This window comes from Crotalus tigris, unplaced genomic scaffold (assembly GCF_016545835.1).
Source record: "Crotalus tigris isolate CLP2741 ecotype Arizona unplaced genomic scaffold, ASM1654583v1 scf7180000018578.197295, whole genome shotgun sequence".
NCBI classification, from domain to species: domain Eukaryota; kingdom Metazoa; phylum Chordata; class Lepidosauria; order Squamata; family Viperidae; genus Crotalus; species Crotalus tigris.
Window position 1 is genome coordinate 28,962 of NW_024097083.1, and position 21,494 is coordinate 50,455.

General features: G+C 36.2%; 1 protein-coding gene across 1 annotated transcript in view; it reads left to right on the forward strand.

The window, feature by feature from the left end:
- The first annotated feature begins 7,720 nt into the window (after nt 1-7,720).
- RFT1 (RFT1 homolog) overlaps nt 7,721-21,494 on the forward strand; it is a 37,013-nt gene continuing 23,239 nt past the window's right edge. The window contains exons 1-6 of the mRNA XM_039354647.1: nt 7,721-10,251; nt 13,633-13,718; nt 15,329-15,445; nt 16,444-16,633; nt 18,487-18,588; nt 19,193-19,327. Of these exons, the coding sequence (XP_039210581.1) occupies nt 10,153-10,251; nt 13,633-13,718; nt 15,329-15,445; nt 16,444-16,633; nt 18,487-18,588; nt 19,193-19,327 (729 nt within the window). The 5' untranslated portion in view covers nt 7,721-10,152. The remainder of the gene's footprint in view (nt 10,252-13,632; nt 13,719-15,328; nt 15,446-16,443; nt 16,634-18,486; nt 18,589-19,192; nt 19,328-21,494) is intronic.

Below are 21,494 nucleotides of genomic sequence, written 5' to 3' on the forward strand. Positions count from 1 at the left end.
TCCACTTCTGAAATACTGTATTGATTTCCGTTCCTCTTAGGATACCCTAGGGTAGGGGTAGGCAACCTTGGCTCTTTTATGATTCATGGACTTCAACTCAGGAATTCTGGGAGTTGAAGTCCACGAGTCATAAAAGAGCCAAGGTTGCTTACCCCTGCCCTAGGGTGAAGCCTCATTCCCAAAGTACAAATGTTTTGTAAATACAATTAAACTACCAGTATTTTCAGACAGGAAAATACAGATGCATATTTTAATAATTTACAGAAACGTTAGCAGGAGGGAAGTGTGTGTGTTTATAACCACAGCTGAATGAAACAGGCTGAAGTTTTGAAGGAAGAAAAGAGTTGTTACAGAATGAGAAACAAAATGATGGATCCTGAAAATGCAGGAAAAAATTGCTCTACAAGATTTCTTGCTCTACAAGAACACTTGAAGAAAAAAAGAAGATACAGTTATAGGCAGTCCTCAACTTACAGCCATTCATTTAGTGACCATTCAAAGTTACAATGGCACTGAAAAAAGGGACTTTTGACCATTTTCACACTTACAACCATTGCAGCATCTCCATGGTCATGTGATTGAAATTCAGATGTTTGGCAACTGGTTCACATTTATGATGGTTGCAGAGTCCTAGGGTCATGTGATCACCTTTTCTGACCTTCTGACAAGCAAAGTCAATGGGGAAGCCAGATTCACTTAACAACCATGTTACTAACTGAACAATTGCAATGATTCTCTTAACAACTGTGGCAAGAAAGGTCACAAAATGGGGGAAAACTCACTTAACAACTGTCTCATTTAGCAACAGAAATTTTGGGCTCAACTGTAGTTGTAATTCAAGGTCTACCTGTAGCTAGTAAGCCACTATTTTGAAGAACTAAAACAAATGGATGCCAATTGAACTCACTAGTGTGTGAGTTATATCTGCCAGTAACAAATTTCAAGGGCATGACAGAACCACTTTCAAGACTGAACAATCATCTCCTCTTGCTGATAGATTTGGGGACATACAGCACTACAAAGAATAGCTATGATTATATCACCATAGACTTCAAAAATCTCAAAAGGAAGCTCACGATGCTATGTGATCCGGTAGTATTATTGTTGATCTATCTAGGCAATGAAAGAAGGAAAAAGGAAAGAATATTACAACTCATTGAAGTCTATCATACACAGGGGAAAGAGTTTTCTTTTGGAACCATGGTGTGATGGACAGCTGACTTGAGATGAATTATACTTCACAAGGACTGGAAAATAAGTTTGGCTAAAGGACTGTGGAGTGGGTTTAAAACCAAAATCTGTGGGAGTTGGAAACCAAAACTCTGAAGTAAAGTTCTCAAATCAGAAATGTATACTATAAAAAATGGGAATTTTGGTGAAATTGGCTTTTTGAGATATACAGTCAGAAAGAATACTGGCCCTTAAAGTATCTGCCCTTCATTTTCTGTCCTCTATTGTTCAGAATATTAAATGCATGCTTGGCTTTGTGCTGAGTTCATTTACTCCTCCATAGCAGCTTTTTTTTTCTCCTGTAGCTTAGAAATCATACTGTGAATGTTTGGCGGCCTGTGTGAATCAAAGTTCACTTTAAATAATCTATTTGATTTGCATGGCATCAGTCATATTTAATGATGTTTGAACAACTAAAGCCTTGATACAAGGAATTATAAACAAAAGAATATCCAGATTATTCCTGAGGAATGCATCAGGCTGGAGGGGAGCCAGGTATGTCTTCTTGCACTCTTTGGAAGAAAGCTAAGATATCAGTGTACAGTATACAAAATGATGGCGGCAGGGGAGGGATATTCTATTAGCATAAATAAGAAAATTGGGATAGGTTGTGAGTGCCATGATGATGATTATGATGATGAAGATGACAGTGATGATGATGATAGTGATGGCTTTCAGATTACATCAAATTGTTCTTGTTTAAGATCTGGAAGTTTTTAAAAATATTCAAGGACTAGACATGACTTATTTTTTTTGTTATCATATAGTTTTAGGGACAGACAACAGTTATTGCCAATAATTTTAATATGTAGTTGATACTAAATAAGTAGAAATAGATTGCTCTAGATCCAACTCTGTATTAACTACTAAATTAATCCATAGAAAACTGATGAAACAATGATGGAAGGGCAGAAGTGCATTATACTTTCATCTTTGCTGGAGCTCATTCTGTTCCTCTAATGAAGTGATTACTTATTAACAATAAAATTGTTAGTCTTTACAAGACTAACAGAAGCCCTTAGGATTCTTTGGCTTTTTTTGCTATAGCAAAAAACCATGATGCCTACCCTTTAGATTTTTAAAAATCTATTTAGCATAATTGCTGTTCATCCTTTCACCATTCTCTCTATTCAGAGAATTCTAGAACTGAACAGCAGCAGTTCTACTCCTTTGAATAAAGTCAAACAGCAGTTTTTTTAGATGTAACAATGCTTTAGTTTTTTGATATTATTAAGGCGCTGATTATTAAAGCAGGATTCCACTCTTTGCCTTTCCTGCAGATGTTCTCTATAGATTTCATCTATTTGATGCCCATATACAGTATGTGGTACGAATAAAGTAGAATATTTGTAGCTCAGGGTTGAAATGAGGCATCCTATGATGTTACCTAGCTTGGGCAATGCAACAGCTGCAAGAATACTTCTTAATTCTAGATGGTTCCAGAGCATTTGGACGCAAAGAAAAATGAGACCCACCTGAATTCCAAGTTTTTCATTCAAATTATGTTTATCAAGCATTATATTTTTCTCAGAATGAAAAAGAAAAACTCTCAGAAATGTTCTACATGCAGATTCAATAATACATATTTATGTATTTATTTAAAATTATGCTTTATTTTCCCTAGGGCTAAACCACTTCATTGTTTAAACAACACTGAGGTTTTGGACTGAAAACACAGCAGGTACGCTGAATTAACTCAAGGAAGACTAGAATACATAGAAGACAAACTACACAATATATTAGAATACATGTTGTGATTCTATAACAGGTTTCTTGAAAAGATCATTTTGGGTGACGGCAAATTTGAAACATAGGAGCAGGAGAAACAATGCTGCTGCAGGATTTGAAGTAAATGATTCTGAAAATAAATTCTACTTTTTTTACCCAGACCCCTACAGCTTCCAAACAGTGGGGCAGAACTGAGGGGCAGAACTGAGACCAGGTATCTTAGTTCATCAGGGGCAAATATGTATAACTGAGTATCATGAACATACAGATGGTATTAAACCCAATGCTAATGGATGTTCTCACAGAATGGATTCATATAGATGTTGAAAAAAAAGGGAAAGGGGAATGAACCTGTGAAGCACCTCACAAAATAGAAGGCTAGGGATAGGTAAGAAAAAGGAAGAGAGACACTGCAACATTGCTTCCTATTACCAGTCCACTGATACAGTGGTTGATGGTACTGAAGATCTGCTAACAGATCTAGGAGGGAAGGCCAGGAATAATGCATTGGCCCCTGGTCACACCTCGCTTGCCAGTAGGCCCTCTTAAACATTCCCTCCTGAGTGCCATAGCAGAGGGACCCTTCTGTCTCATTTGTAGCACCCCAGCCTGTACCAGCCCTCATCCAAATATACTGAACTCCGCCCCAATTAACTTCACTAAAAGTCACAATCTTCAGTAGATAACTTAAGGGATGCCCTCACCCTGCTTCTGTTTCTCACCAAAGTGGGGAGAGCAATCAACCAAAGTTCCAGCTTCCTCACAAACTTCCAGCCACCACTTTCTCACTTGAAACCAGTTTGGAGGTTCATTTCCTTCCTTTCCTTCTTTGGAATGTGCAAGTGAAAAAGTCGAACTGGGTAGGAAAAAAAACAGACCAGCCTCCAACAATTATTGTCCACCATATGTTCTGAATTGCAGAAGGGCTAAAATGGCATCACTCCACAAGACAAATCCTGCACAGCTACAGGAAAAGGGCTGTTTTTCTTGTAAGATCACCAGCCAATTCCCACTCCTATTGCTGTCTAGCACGGGTGCTGAGTCATCAGGTCCTACACAATGCTGAGGGCAGGCAAGCCCAGACCACTATTCTGCCTTTGTGCATTAAAAAAAAAAATGAAGTGAAGCCCGATAACCCCACTCAATGCAAGATCTGCTCCGAGTGCTTTTCCAGTGCAAACCAGCCATCCTGTGAAGACATGGTTAATTCAAAGCATTCCAGAATCCTCACACACAGGGCTACTGAGGCTGCCACTATGGGGGCTCTGCTAAGTTCATGGTTGTGGAAATTGTTGATCTACCATACAAAGAATCAATAAAATTCTATGTAATCTCCACAATCCAACAACACTTCCATGAACCAACAATGCATAAAACTCACACTCTCATAGCTTATCCTCATACAATCCACTAGTCTTGGCACCATGATAACATTTTTCCTCATATAATATAATTTCTGAATCCTTTAGGAAACTAAGTTTAAAAACCATTTGAAGTCACTTTCCTTTTGAACAATGACTGACAAGTTTGACTTTAAATGCATACGTTTATTGCTTCAAAAAACTCAAAACTAGGCTAATAACCCTTGTGCGGCATTTTCATTTGCTTTGTTCTTTGAACCACTGGAACACCAACACCTCAACATTCTTTTCCTGTATCTGACTGTGAAAGCAGAAAAGTTTATATGAAAAACGGGCTGGAGAACATTGCTGTAACTCTGCATTAGTTGCAGTAGAGCAAAAATATCTACTTTATTGAAGGAACTGAAACAATGGAGTGGAATGTGATTTATGCTTTAATTTATTTGCTGGATTTTGATTTATGCATAAAATAGCTTGCTCTCTTGCTTGGAAGGCTAATTCCATGGTTACCCAGTCACATATCTTGATACCTACAGCATATACAGTATCAGGTTTCAGCTGAATGAGAAAACATGGTTTCAAATATATGCTATTAAAAAGAAATAATTTCTGAGTTATTTGGTTATCATTAAATAAATCACAGGGAAAGCATAATTATTTATGTATTCTACTCTACTCTGGCTACAAAGATAGCGGGTCAAACTATTTTCCAAAGCATCAAAAGGCAAGACAAGAAACAATGGATAGAAAATAACCAAGAAGAGAAGCAATCTAGAACTAAGGAGAAAATTCCTAATGGTGAGGGCAATCAACCAATGGAATAGCTTGCTTTCAGAAGTTGTGGGTGCTTCCTTACTCTCACTGGAGAGTTTCAAAAAGAGACCGGGTAACCATTTGTCTGAAATGGTATACGGTTTCCTGCTTGAGCAGGGGCATTTGGACTAGAAGACTTCCAAGGTCCCTTCCAACTATATCATTCTATGTTCTAAATGAGGCAAGGCTCAGGTAAAACTGCAAAAGTATAGGATACATCTGTACAACTATTGACATTATAGTAGCTACTTACGGAAATCTGACTGCAGCCAATGCAAACCATGGAAAATTAACAATGGTTTTATATCATGATTCGATTGCCCTTTTAATTTATACCTGGAATGAAAGTTACAGGAACTAGATCAACAGTAAGCAGTATATTTACTTTTTACCCACTTTATTATTTTCATTATACAATTTCTAATTTTTCGATGTATCAAATTTGCTGGAGTTTAGATGTATCATTTATACATAAGATCATATTCTGGATGTATCACAATAATAAAATCAAGACTATACACCATTTGTCAGATTTTCTCGTCTACCTTTCCTATTTATTTTCTGGACCCCGCAGGTACTGAGTATGTTCTTTCCTCATTAAGCTATTTGGATAGTAGGTTTCATCACAATAAATTATGAAATAGTGTAGTTTGCTATATAGTACATGAATGGCATTTAATTTTTATCCAATGTCAACTCTGCAACAAACCTGAATGAAACCATTTGGCTCGTTTTCAGTTGCCATGAGAATGGGAGGGTTGGTGGTGGAATTTTTCTGCTAGACTAAACAATTTTCTGTCCTGTGGGAACCAAGGTCATTCCTGTTTGTTAGACTGGGGAGGGGGGGGCTGAGCCTTCTGTTCTGTTTTTATTCAAAGGAAATGAAAATATATCTGCAATATTGCAGTTGAGATCAATTTTATTGCAATCAAATGGGTGAGGGAGGAGCATCCTTTCTGTTCACTTTTCAACTTTCCCATGTGACAACAAGAGGAAGAAATAAAAAATTTAAAGGAGATAAAAATGCCCAGAAAAATCCTATTTCTATGGTAGCTCTCTATGGCTTTCAGCAGCAGGAAAGAAATACAGGTAGTCCTCAACTTACGACAATTGACCCCAAAATTTATGTTGCTAAGTGAAACATTTGTTAAGTGAATGTTGACTCGTTTTATGACTTTTCTTGCTACAGTTGTTAAGTGAATCACTGCAGTTAGGTTAGTAACATGGTTGTTAAATGAACTTGGCTTCCCCTTTGAATTTGCTTATCAGAAGGTCACAAAAGCTGATCACATGAGCCCAGGACACTGCAACCATCATAAATATGAACCAGCTACCAAGCATCCGAATTTTGATCACATGACCATGGGGATGCTGCAACAGTCGTGTGAAAAACAATCATACTGTGTAGATTACTTTTTTCACTGCTGTTGTGACTTTGAATGGTCACTGAATGAACTGTTGTAAAGTCGAGAACTACCTGTATTTAACCAACAAGTTGACTGAAATTTTTGCTTAAAAAAATCCCTTTGACCCCCAAAAGTTGATTGGGTTAGTTAGGTGTTTATACAACACCCATTTCTCCCCATGATCCAGTTAAATGTGCCCTCCTATTATATTCTCACATGTATTTTCTTCAAAAGCAGGTCTTCCTGAGTTGGAACATCTTCACAAATAACTGGCTTTAGAATTGCAGGTCTCCATCAATGACACGGTAAAAACCGACTGAAAAAAATCATCCAGAAGCAAAGATGTTGCTAAGATAAAATCCGCACTCTCATAAATTATCTTTCTACTTGTTGCTCTAAGGAAGGCCTGCCATCTAGTGGAACTAATAAGTAGATACATTTTATTGAACAAAATGCTTTTGAACTAAGTCTAGTCTTTCTCCTGAATTATTATAATATTTTCTGTTAGTATTCAAGTGTTGAAAAGTAACTGATGTAATGTAGTTATATAGCTCATCTAAAGAAAATAGGCACATATTGAATGAGAGTTTAATATATGCATTTTAGCTAGCATTATAAGAAAACTCTGAAGAAATAAGTACTATTCGTTTAGAGAAGATACCATGACATTATAAACTTTTGAAATACTAATATATGATAGCACCCAGTGATGAAAATGTATGTTTTCAGAGTGCTATATCATTGGATATTTTCAATAGTACTATATATAAATAAAATATGCTTGGTAAATTGTATATATCTGAAGGAATTGATTCAGATGCAGTCACTAATCCATTTGGGCTTAGCGATTGCAGGCAACATATGGAAACAACTGCATCAACATACAGTTGGGACTGTGCCTTTGCTATATTAAGCAGGAAAGTTTTAGCCTGGAAAAAAATTAAATCACAGAACATGGTTTCAAAATACTTCTATCATTCAAAGGATGTATGTAATTGTGCAGCTATAATTATTAGCAGATTATATTAGAATAAGATAATAAAAAGTGATTTAACATTCTGTAAAATAATCTCCAGTAAAGATTATTTTAATTCCAAAACTTTTCTCAAATAATTCCTTTATTTATTTAGCTTTATAAGTATTTACAGATACTTGTGCATATTTGACAAATAAAAGTTAAGGTAAAGTTGTCTTTGAAATAAAATTATGGCAATTATTTTCAAGATTTGACATAGTGTTCTAGAAATAAATGAAGAATTATATATTAGAATGTGTTTGTATGAATCTTTTCCCATGATTTCTACTTTAGTTCAAGTTGGAATCTTGCATATTGTAGTTCATGTTGACCAGTTCTCTTCCTCCATATTTGTTATTGTTATTTTGTAAAAAAGGTAGCATTATATGTTCCTGCCATGTGTACTTCTCCACATAGCCAGCCATGACTTTTAATAGGCTTGGTATTCCCCCATTGCCAATTCTAGTTGTTAGAGGTATTAAGTGGCAAGGAATTTTCACTGGATTTCAGCTGTGAATACAATTCATTTTACATAGGCAGATCACTCTTCACCCAAACCTCAACAGAGTTTACAGAATTCCCATTTGTTTTCTTTAGCCTGATAATTTCAAGGCTAGATTCTGATGTACAGCTCACAATGACAACCCAAACTATGAGATTTATGTCCCTTCACCTGATACTAGGACACAATCACAAAGAACTGGGATTTGCAATGTGATGTTGTAATACAGTATGTTTCATCATTTTTTTTGCTGATGATGTCAATCATTTTAAGTTGAGGGTCACAAAGTATTCTAAGCCACTGTTTTATTGAGCGGACCACACATATTTTCACAATATACCAAACCATGAATTATTCACAAGTCTCAGTATCTGGGTTTACACAAACTAAACCAAATCAAACCAATTTATGTAGAAAAACAGTTTATAGTTGTGATTGCACAGCACATGAGGTTACAATCAAGGATTAATGAGTATTCACTGTCACTTTGGTTCCAGCCCAGTTGTGTGTATGGCTTAATAATGAAGGCTGGAAGCTTACTTGTGAGATGGACAAACTGGAGCATTTACCACTTGTTGAAAAATTAGAAATCAAGGTTTGGTGTAATGGGCATATGTATTAGAAATTAAGTAACAGTTTTTAATTCCACTTTTCATTATCAGCTTCTCCTTTACACAGAGGCTAACCACTGAAAGGGAAAACAGAGGCCCACTGAGACAGAAGGCAAATGCAGTTCTTGCACTGTGCTAAGGTATAATATGATTTATTTAGTTTTGGCTTAGCATGTGATAAGGATTCACTTAAGCTTCCTTTTTTTCCTATGCAGTTGACAGTGTTGTATCAGTTATCAAATTCAAAGAGAAAAAGATACACTTTTTAATTTATGTTTATACAGTAGTAACTATAGGTGGTGAGATACATTTAGCAGTAGTTAGATATGAATGCCTGGGAGTGATACACACAGTTGATCTGGAGGTCCCAAAAACTGTTTTCCCATGGAGCTGTTCCTAGACAGAAGAACATAAAATTGTTCAAAAAGGAAGATTGCCTTCTTTGGATCACCTTCCTCAAATGAACTTTCCAAATGCCATGGCTACATTATTTGCAGCACCAAAACCTGTGAAGAACAGTGAATTGTTGTGTCAGGATCTTGCTACTGAAGTTTTGAGCCGAAATCTGTGTCCTGCATCACCACAGCTGAGAGTGGCCTGAATCAAATCAAAGTTGCTAAGAGGCATTCTCCATCAGCAAGGACTTTCTTTCGTCATATGATAAGAGATAGAGAGTACTTTGGGGAGAGGGAAGCACAAGTTTCCTTATGTTTGATTAATTTCCTTGATGAAAACCAATCAAGAAGAGAAGCAACCTAAAATTAAGAAGACATTTCCTAACAGTGAAAAAAAAAAAAACTCGTGGAAGGCTTGCCTTCAGAAGTGGGTGCTTCATCTCTGGAGGCTTTTAAGAAGACACTGGGCAGCCATCTCCAAGATTCCTTCCAACTCCATTCTTCTGCATGTTTATAGTTTTAGTTTAAGCTGCATGGGAGCACCACTCATAAGATTAACCTCTGGCACGTTTAGGCGTATAGGGGCATTTTAAAGAAACCTTCCACTAGAAAAACGTCAGCGGCAGGCAATGGTCGCAAACTCAATGGGGAGAAAACCCATTCCAAGTTCCGATATTTATTCCCAGTACGCCTAACTCCGGCCTGAGGTAGGACTGGGGAACAAGGACTAGGAAACCAGCCTCCTCTCCGCCTTACCGCGGCAAACTAGGCCCCAAAACACACTTGCCCAAGACAACCGGCCATTCAAAGAAGGGGCACTTTCCGCGGCAGCTGGATTCCCGGTTTTGCCACGTGTGAATCTTGCAGGTGCGAAGGAAAAAAAAGAAGGGGGGGGGGGAAGCAAGGACAGTGCAATAGCCTGTGCAGCTGATTAAAGACGATTCGGTCGAACAAGCCGCCGCCTTCTTGCCCTGCCTCTGCGGCTGACGGGATCCGAGCGCGACGGGGAGGAGCCACCGGCTGCTTCTCCTCTGACAAGGCAGCCGGTGAGGGAAGAGAAAGAGGTCGGAGGGACCGGAGAGTCGTTTCGCATGGGCGCGAAGGATGGCGGGCCGGTACCGGGGAAGATGGGCTCCCAGGACGTGCTCAGGGATACCGCCAAGCTGGCTTCCTCCAACGCCCTCTTGCAGGTACCCGCCCCAGAAGATGGGAAGGTGGTGATGGAGATCAGAGGGCGCGCCGCCACCGCCGCCGCCGCCTTTCTCTCTCTTTCCGCCTCTTTTCCCGAATGCCGGCCTCTCCTTTCTCGGACTGGCTCTTTCCAGGAGAAGTGGTGAATCTCAAGCTCCCGTTGAAGTGGAGAGAAGCCGTTTAATGTGTCCAGACACGTCAATAAGCTGCTGGCGAAGCCGGGAGGCAAAGTGACTTCAATAGGCAAAAAATCAGTGGAGTTTCAAAAATCAGTCATAGCATATGTGACCGAAATCTTTCCCTCAACTTCTGTGGCTCGTGAATCATAAGAATCCCAAATGTTGGAAATGATTTTTCTTATTGCAACCTGCTGTCCACTGCAGGAATCCAACGCTCCAGCATCCCAGCCTGTTTAAACACTGCCAGGAGAGTCCACCACCTATAGGGCAGTCTGTTCCATTGTTGAACAGCTCTTTAAGACATTTTCTTGATGTTGACATTTACTTTGTAATCTAAACCTAGTGTTTCCTGTGTCCTGGAACAACTCTGAACAGTTCTGTCCTGTCTTCTATGGGACAGCCCCTGAGAGAGTGAAAAACATATATTATGCCTTCCCAGATCTTCTTTTCTCCAGGATAAACATATTCAGCACTCCCCACTGTTCCAGGACATAATGCCCTTCACATAATAGGATATATGTCTATGGAGATTCTCAATCACAGGTCATGGTTATTCCAGAGGTGCTTTTTCCAAAAGAGAATTGGACTCTCTCGGTTATTTATTTTATTTTATTATTTATACATCCATCCATCCATCCATTCATCCATCTCATACCTATACAACTCTGGGTGGCTTACAACAATATTTCCCACTATTCAGTTAGAACTGAAGAAGCTTCTTGGATGAAAAGCAATTATTTATTTGCTGCCCATTAAGTCAGAACTGAAGAAGCTTCTTGGATGAGAAGTGAAACATTTTCAAAGGAAAAAAACCCAAGAAATTCCAGTTGTCTTTGGAAATAGTACCTTTAGGTCTCTGGATAATTCTAGTTTTCAATATTCCTAAAATGATTCCTGGCTCATATTCTTGAGATTCATCAAGACACCAACTCCTTTTTGTCAATACTGCTGACCTATGTAGTCTCTGCATTTACTATACTTGTGCCTTTGAGTTTTTTTCTTCCTGTTCAGCATTGTTTTTGTATTGAAATTCATCTTGTTGATTTCTGCCTGTTGCTCATCATCCTCCTGAATCTTGATACTGTCTTCTAAGATGCTTTGTTTTCCCTCATCTCTTTGCCATCTACATATTTGCCATTTCTCAGAAATTACCTGCATTTAATCTGAGAAAGTACTTCATAAAAATTATTTGTAGATTCAGTTATTTCAAGACATTTTTGGCAAATGGCAGAATATGTAAGGTTAAGCTTAACAAAGAATATACGCCTAAGAGAGATTTGCTTATCAGCATCACGTTCTTTTAATAAATACTGTTGGATTTAGAGCTCTTCCTGGTTCTCCTCTTATACTCTTGTTTTCTCTATTTCTCACATTGAATAAATTATTTAATCAATTCAATGCAAAGAGTCAGATGGTTCTCATTTCAGAGAACTGGATAAAGTTCTTATGTTCTCATGTTACCATTTTATTCACAGTTGACAATGAGATAGGTACCATAAGTGGATCTGGTGATGCATGCATTCAAAGGCTAAACCTTTTCCCTGATAATCTTTCTAGTGGTTCATTTAATGTCAAGAAATGTAGAGTGTATGTGTGTGTAGGTATGTGTGTGTGAGTGAATGGGTGTATGTGTGTGTATGTACTGTATGGATGGATGTGTGCATACACACACACACACATGCACACACACATATACATAAGGGGCTTCCAGTCACAGATAAATGTAGTTATTGATTTTACTTTAAGCAAGCATTTTAACAAGATAAAAGTGCAAATATTAGAAAAGAAACAAGGAAGAATAGTGGGAAAGAAAGAAAAGAATATAAAGATTATCTCGTGATCTTTTTACAGTGGTATAAATGCCTTTATATTTTATCCTCTCTAAGATTACATCATAATTTCCTTTTTTCCCATAAGCTATCCTTTCTCATCCTCAGTCCCATAAATCACAAGTTCATTTTTTTCTTTTTATAGCAGAAAGGCCAGAAGGGGTTTCCAGCCAGTGATAAACATATTATTGATTTTCCTTTAATTAAGCAAGTTATTTTTCCCTCTCTGCAAGTTTTATCATCTTCATCAGGCATTCCTCCATTGAGGTTATTTCAAAGTGTTTTCTTTTTTGTGCATTTAGTAGACTTGCAGCTATAATAGTCCTACAGCTACATTGTTGAGCTTCCAACTCTGGAATAATTAAATTGAGCAAAGACACTTGCATTTCCCTAAAACAACTGCCGCCTATAATTTGTAGTGCTAACCCAAAGTAATCTTGTTGTGTAGAAGAATTCTTTGATACAAGTAATAGAAACAGACTCAGGATTGAAAATGTTACTTGCTCTTTAAACAACTGATGGAAGTTCATTCTGAAAAGGCTACAAGCATTGCCCTACAGATTATGTTAGGCTGTAATCAAAACAAACAGCATAGTTCAATAACTATATGGCAATTAAGACTCATTACAGCCAAGTTGTAATTGCAATATGGTGTGTAATTATTTTCTATTGCCATATATAGAATCTTATATAAAAACTATCAATAATGCTGATACCTTTTTGGAAAAGCTTTTCACTATGCTCAGATTTTTACCATTCTGTTCTACAACCTACAATACAGTAGGATTCCTCTTTTCCATGCTGAAAGATTTATTTGGTAATGCAAGCTAATGTTTTTATTTTGAAATGAATGTTAGTAATATTACAAATTAAACTAATAAAAGTTCTATGCATTCCAAGTGTTTCATATTCTGTGAGTGTGATTGAGTCTGAAGGTGAGAAAATGTAATTTAGACTTAATCACTTCAAAGGGCTTGGTCTTGCATGTATAATAAATACATTAAATTTAAGTATCTGTAGAGTTACTGAGTTTGTAGCAAAAGTTTATAGGCAGCATTTTTGAAGTATCCAACTACTGGTATTAGAACAAGTGAATAATCCTATATGTGTATTGAGTAATTGAATTGAAGAGTTTACTATTATTCAGTGGAGATAAGATCATAGTGTTAAGATGAAGTCCTGAAACAAACAAATGTTGAAGTCTGAGTTCATTTACAGCAGGGATCTTCAAACTTGGCCCTTTTATGACTTGTGGACTTCAAATCTCAGAATTCCTCAGCCAGTCCACAAGTCATAAAAGGGCCAAGTTTGAAGACCCCTGATTTACAGATTGAAAGTTAATGTTTGATTAATTTCACTTTTCTTTTTGCAGGTGCTATTCCGGCTAATTACGTTTGGTTTAAATGCTTTTACTTTACGTTATGTATCAAAAGAAGTAATTGGTCTTGTGAATGTAAGGTAATAAATCATAGTTATTTCATAAAAACATGAAATATTAATGGTTCCAAGTTATAATAGCTTTGTCTCTACTTTCTGTCTGGAATAAATATGGATAAATTACTTAACTTTCTGCTGTTTGGTGTGACTCTGCAAGGAGATATATTGAACTGTATAGATGAATCAATGCCTGCACTGATTTTAAGCGCAAATTTGAGTTTGTGATTTAGTTTCTTGAATTAAATGCCTTTTCCTCTAAATTATGTAAATATTTAGTGGCTTTTGAAAATGCTATATTTCCAAAGTCATTCCTGATTTTAATAGATATGCAGTACTTCTGAGTCATTCTTGAAATGACAGTTTTGCTGGTTCTTTATTATTTCAAAATGTGAAATATACTGAGTTTAATTGTATACCAGGTATTGCCAAATGTACTAGTTTTTCTACCTCCCCTTAATTAACAAAAAATTTGGCTGAAAAATAATAGCCACATGTCCAAAACTACACTTCTACCTTTAAAAGAGAGCTGTTGAGTAGCTTTGATGCCTTAATTGATACCTTAATATAATATTCTTTTATCTATGGTTATTCTAGAGCAAAATTATTTCTGACAGAATTTGACATTTAAAATTGATCCATTAAAAGCAATAGAACTCTATGAGAGACCTAAGAAAACCTTGAATAATATTTTCAGTGCGCTCTTGTTTTATGATTTTCATTTTGTGTATTTTTTGATTTTAATTTTTATTATGAAACCTTCAGGAAACTTGTTTTCAGACAGATGAAAAATAAACAATGGGAATACATAGATAAATCTGTGGTATAAATTAATAAAAATCATTTCCACTTTTCTTGATATCATATAATATATACTCAGTGAGTTACAATTGCATAGAAAATGGTAAAATATTATAAGATTATTATTTTTTCTGTAATTAATAGTGTTACTAAGAAACTTAGTATAACATTTAAATATAACTTAGATAGGATCTAGAGAAAAGAAACTTAAAGCTAAAACATGGGGATCATTACCAAGCATGAATATATCTTCTGTTATATTCTGCAGAAATGAGAGTTCTGTCCATTTAAATTGCATTATCTCCCCAATTTTCAAAATATATGTAATCAGGGTAAAGTAGAAAAAACTTCAATGAAATTTTTGATATCACCTCAGATTTTCAACAACTAAATTTAAGATTTTTTTAAAAAAGCTATGTATTTATAAAAGGTTAATTAAAAAAAAACTAAAACTTAAGTACTTTGAAACTTATATAATTTGAAAATACATATTGGGGCAGTTCATATATCCTCAGTTACAAAAGGGAAGCATGTAGTAAATGATTTATAAGCTTATTAATATCCAAATGCCTAGTTTGTGTCTGGCACAACTTCTGTAAGATGATATGACTTCCCCCGGTTGCATGTGTCCCTGGGTGAGTGCAATTCACAATTGAGAACCCTAAGGTAATCAAATATTTTTTGATAGCTATTATTGATAGTTATAATGGTTATATAGTTAATATAACTAAATTAATAACAATATAATAAAATTATTTATAGTAGAAATTATCTTTTTAAAATGAAATTCCCTTTTTCTTTCTTTTTCTTCCCTTTTCCTCCCAAAATATTAGACTGATGCTGCTTTATTCAACAATAGTTTTCTTAGCCAGAGAAGCATTCCGTAAAGCTTGTTTGAGTGGTAGTTCAAGAAGAAACTGGACACAAACATTTAATCTGTTATGGCTAACGTAAGTTTAAATTACTCATTTGAACATTTTAGTTATTGAGTTCTGCAATTTTGCTTGCACTTTTGAAAAGGTAGAGGAGCTTGTTTTTGAAGTCATGATTGCATTGAGAAACAGGCAGTTGAGTTCCTCTAGATAGGATATGAAATTGTCAAGTCACTTGATACTTACCTAAATTGCATCTTAGTTTATCTGTAATAGTTTCATTCTAATTGCATATATTAATTAACTAACGTTTAATTAGGTAATTTAATTTGCCTAATTCTAATTTAATTCTAATTGCATATATTAATTACCACATCTCCATAGACCACATTTGAGAAATTGAGAAAAGCTGCTATTCAGCTTTTGGATGAGAATAATTTTCTTTGGAATAATTCTTGTCCCATTGCCTGGAAAAAGAAAGCAATCTCCAATTTTCAGTGCTAATGTTCCGAAGTTAAATAAACTTTGGAAAGTCAATGCTGATGGGAAAGACTGTGGATCTTTTATATAATACTGTACTCTGCTTTAGTTGAAGAAATGCAAGTGCCTTGTTTTTTTTTAGTGAGTGAAGGAGCAAATAAAAGCGCTCTCTCTCTCTCTCTCTCTCTCTCTGTGTGTGTGTGTGTGTTTGTGTCTGTCTGTCTCTGTCTCTGTCTCTCTCTGTGTCTTTATTCGCACCCATGCATATTTGCATATAACACCTGCAAAATTTGCTCTTTGTGCTGTTCCTTTTTTGCTTTTTGCATTAGGTTATTAGCATTGGATGAAAAATATAGATTTCTCAAATAAATATGTATGCAAAAACCTTATAAGTTGTAATGCATTCCAAGAAAAAGTGTAATTAAACTACAGAAATAATTTACTCCTGCGGATGTAGGAAAAACAGATACACGCACTTTTGAAGCGTATTGTACTGACTCATGGTTTGCAGACATTTCTAAGAATTCAAATTGAAGAAGGGAGAGAAAAGAGCAAGTTATTAATTTTGGCTTAATGGTTTATCTTAACTTTTGTAGAGTTCCGTTGGGTGTATGTTGGTGTGCGTTCTTCGGCTGGATCTGGCTAGATATACTTGAAGTTCCTAATGAAAATGCAATTCCTTACTATAATTTTGGAGTACTTGCTTTTTGTCTTTCTGCTGTGATTGAACTCCTGGGTGAACCTTTTTGGGTTTTAGCTCAAGTACATTTACTTGTACGGTTAAAGGTTAGTGAAATTATATGAAATTGTATTTCTTGGTTCTTTTAAAATTATAATAATGAACAGATGTCTGAAGTTAAAAATTTTATTCTGACATATATTCTGACATTTTCTTATAGGTAAAGTATTGATTTACTGATTAATCTAAATACATTCACTTAAATGCATTAGTTTTATTGAATAACAACAACAATAACAAAAAGAACAACAAGCACCTGCCACATAACACCCCAGACTTAACAATTGTCAATAAGAAAGACAACAAAGTCTGGATAGTGGTCATCGCAGTGCCTGGAGACAGCAGAATAGAAGAGAAAGAACTGGAGACGATAACAAAATACAAAGACTTACAAAGAGAAATAGAATGACTGTGGCAAAGGCAAGCAAGGATAGTAGCAATAGTAATAGGCACCTTGGGTGCAATCCCAAAACAACTGGCGCACCACTTGAACACCATTGGCATTGACAAATTCGCCATCAGTCAATTGCAAAAGGCAGCCTTACTAGGAACAGCTTCCATCCTGCGACGATATCTGTAATACCATCAATTCAAACATGCACATCTGCTTATCCCAAGTTCTTGGTAAGGACTCTATAGGTAGACAAAAATGCCAAATCCAGTCTGAACATCTGGCTGACTGTGAATGAACCATAATACAAAGGTACAAAATGATTACAAAGTACCAAGAGCTGAAAATTGAAGTTAAAGGATTATGGTATAAACTGGCAATGATGATCCCAGTGGTTATTGCACATTGGGTACCATACCAAAAAGTCTTAGACTACACTCAGAAAATCTGCATAGTGATAAAATTTCCAAATGCCAGATACAAAAGCCACACTACTTGGATCTGTACATATAGATTATGATAGCCTAGGTTCTTGGGAAGAACATGATGCGAATGAAGGCCAACGTCAGCTAAAGAACTGGCAGCTGTGATTTCACATGTATATGATAATACCACCTTTTATTTTTGCACAGTTCAAAGCAATGTACATAACTCTTCTGTTTCTTATTTTCCCCACAACAATAACACCGTGAAATGTGTTGGGCTGAGAAAGTCACACCTCTGGTCTCATGCTAAAACTTTTAGTCTCTGGTTTCATGCTAAAACTCCTAGTCAGCACATTAACCAGTGGTGGGATTCAGCCAGTTTGCACCAGTTCGGCGAACCGGTAGCTAATTTTTTGTTGCCCAGGCCCAGAATGGACTTCCGGAAGCAGCATCCACACAGAGAACTGATTGTTCATATATTTGAATCCCACCACTGACATTAACCACTACACTAGAATGGCTAAGCAGAAATGGTGGAAGTGCTATTGCATTGGCAAAATGAGGTTTACATAGAGGTATAAAGATTCTTCTTTTTCATCTCTAGCAATTATTTTTATTATTTTCCTTTCCCTTTCAAAGCTGATGATGGTGTTGTTTATAATACAGAGCCATCATGGCAGGCCTGGAAACATTTGGGACAAGATTTCTTCCATAGTATTGCTTTACTAAGTTTACTTGTTCATCACACTTGACTTCACTGAAATCAATAGGCTTTTTAATCCTGATAACTACCTTATTTTCCTGAAACAAAGCAAGAATAATTTAACTGGGGTCCAGTTCATTATTTCTGGCACAGAGGATATGGATGCCCAAACAGCTAAAAACAACTGAAAATATTGTCCTAAAGAAAAATGGTTGTACTTTGAGAAGTTTCTGCTGTTGTAGAAAGTATTCAAGGCTTTTCAGAGCTGCATATTTGTAGAAATGTTTCAAAATAAGATTTCTGGATTACATGCTTTTTGAATCTTACACATAAGTATTAGGAAGTTGTGTATCTAATAAGATCTTTTTATGTTCTTTACAGGTGATAGCTGAGAGTTTGTCAATCCTTTGCAAATGTTTTTTAACAGTCCTTCTAGTAGTTTTGTATCCACACTGGGGGCTCTATATCTTTTCTTTGGCTCAGGTACAGTTTTCTACCTGCTTTATTACCATTTATTGGATTTATCATATGAATTGATTGTGGAAATTGGAACATTTTCTTTAAGCCATGTCACATTAATGGTGTTCCCAAGCAAATGTATTTATATCCCAGTGCATGCTAGACACATATAACTTTTAATTTAGCATGATGGATAACTGGTATGGATGGAAAACTAGTATATGCTTGTGTCTTGTGCAGAAGTGTCATTGCTACTCTGCCAAGGAGGTGAGATGAACGTAAGGGATGGGTTTGTCTTGAAAATAATTCAGCATTAAATTCCTTACTTCTAGCATTTCCCTCATCATTTTAAATTTCTTGGTCCACGTTAACCTGAGTGCTCACAAATAGAACAGTACAAATTGAAAACTGAGGCTGACAGGTTCCCCCTAGAGAAAAGTCATATTGCTTGCATCCTGTGCCCCTTGGCATCTGCCTCACCATGTTAATCCTTAAACAGGATTGGAGTGGGTGTAATTCCATCACCGTTGAATGTTGCTGAGATTCCCATTTGTTGCTGTTCAAATAAGAATGTTGCTGCCCTGTCCTGTTGACTATAAAACCAATATGAATTATTTTTCCTTTGCAGCTTTTATACACTACCATTCTAGTATCATGTTATATAATATATTTCATGAAATTTTTGGGTTCTCCTGAAGCAACCAAAAAATCATTTCCTATTACTAGAATGGTATCTTTTTTGCCTGCTTTTGGACAAAATGAGGTAAGTCCAACAACTTAAAGAAAAATCCAGGTTACTTCTTGGCACAAGATGCTTGTTGTTGTTGTTGTTCATGAATAGCCAAGTTGTCCTAAGAAATTCGTAGATTAAGTATCATAGTTTAACCACTGAGCTTTTAATCAGTTTTAGTTTCACACTGTCATTTTTCAGGTTTCAGTTGATTACATTCTTAATATTTACATGTTATTGTTTGAAAAAATAGGCATATAATACTTGGTATTCTGTGTACATATTTTTGTCATACAGTAAGATCATTTATAACGTGGATATTCAATATTAGTACCGTATATGCCGGCGTATTAGGCGACCCGGCGTATAAGATGACCCCCGTCTTTATAGCCGGGCCGCATTCCTAGAACGTCGTCTTATACGCCAGAAACTACCAGTATTTCCGGCGTATAAGCCGACTCGGCGTATAAGACGACTCCCGTCTTTGGCGCCGATTTCAGCGCTCGCGGAAGTCGTCTTATACGCCGGCATTTACGGTAAATAAAAAAATCAATATCTGAAATGGGCTGAGACATTTTTGATCTTAGGCTTTTTGTGAGACCTAATTCTAATACTTAAGCAAAGTATATATTTCTGTTTCCAACATAACAATCTTGCTACAAAAATAATATTTTTTTGTTAAGAAAACCTGACAGAATCTTGCAAGTCTGATCTGGCTGTACTTCCTCCTCCTTCAGTAATTTAGAGAAGCATTTGCCTGATTCATTTCCAAATGTTATCTGGCCATTCTAGACTTAAAAATGTTTTGGCTAGGTAACATTTCCTGCAAATTTCTGTCAAGGTCATCTTCCTTATTCTCTTCATGTGGCATATTTCTGTTGCATTAAGGTTTTTCTATATCTTAAGAAGTCACTCCCTCACAAGTAACCATCTGTTCAGCCTATACGTATAAGATGGTAAAGAGAAAATATGAGGAAAATATTTTATTAGCTAGAATCAGAGGCCATTTGTTTATCAACATTGAACTATTCTTGATTAGTTTTTGTAGCAGTGGAGAAGTTATCTCATATCTCTGAGCTCTGTTTCTTTTAAAACTTTATAATATAGGTAGTCCTTGACATTTGATTGTTTAATGACTTTTCGAAGTTACAATGGTCTTGGAAAGGGTAGTTTATGGCCCATAAAGCTCTTCAGAAAGTATTGCACACACACACATTCCTGCGTGTGTGTGTGCAATATGTGATCAGTATCTGGATGCTTGGCAACTTGTACAATTTAGGATTAGTTGCCAAATGCTTTGCAGTCATGTGATGCCATTAGCAATCTTCTCTGCTGCCTTCTCCAGAAAGTCAAGGCATTTCCTCAGAAAGTCAGCAGACCCTCCAGGCCTCCCTCAATGCCCCAGGCACCGTGTGCTCCTTCCCTGGGTTTCTGTCTGCTTAATAACCCAGGAGACTGCTTAATAACTGCAATATCTAACTCTATAAGCAAAAATCTTCCAATGATTTCTCTGAACTTCTAGTGGCCTGATACTTTAAATCCATAGTGTATTCTTAATTATAAAAGAATGTAACAAATTTATATGCTTAAATTAATATTTATTTATTTATTTATGAGACTTATATACCGCTTTAAGTGCAAGCACTCTCTAAGCGGTGTACACCAGTAAGCAATGTATATATATATTTACATTGCCCCCAACAATCTGGGTCCTCATTTTTACCTACCCCGGAAGGATGGAAGGCTGAGTCAACCTTGAACTGGTGAGATTTGAACCGCTGACCTGCTGAACACAGTCAGCTAAAGTGGCCTGCAGTACTGCACTCTAACTGCTGCGCCACCTCGGCTCTGATTATAAAACAGTTATTTTGAATAATCCCATATTATGCTTTGTATTTAAAGTTATACAAATATCATATATAATGCTTTGTATTTAAAGTTATACAAATATCATATATATGAGATGACTTATGTGAATTCAAAATGTTGACTTACCTAGTGCATAATGTGTTCAACAAACTGCAAAGTAGATATTAAATTTAAACAGAATTAAATGATGAAAATAAATGAAGGTCCATTGCTTTAGTATTAGTGTCATTGAATTCATTCGCATGCAAACTGTTCTTTTGATTTTAATGAAACTTGACACTGAATGAAACTACTACTTTTCAGAACTATCACTTCTGAAATGTTTCAGAGA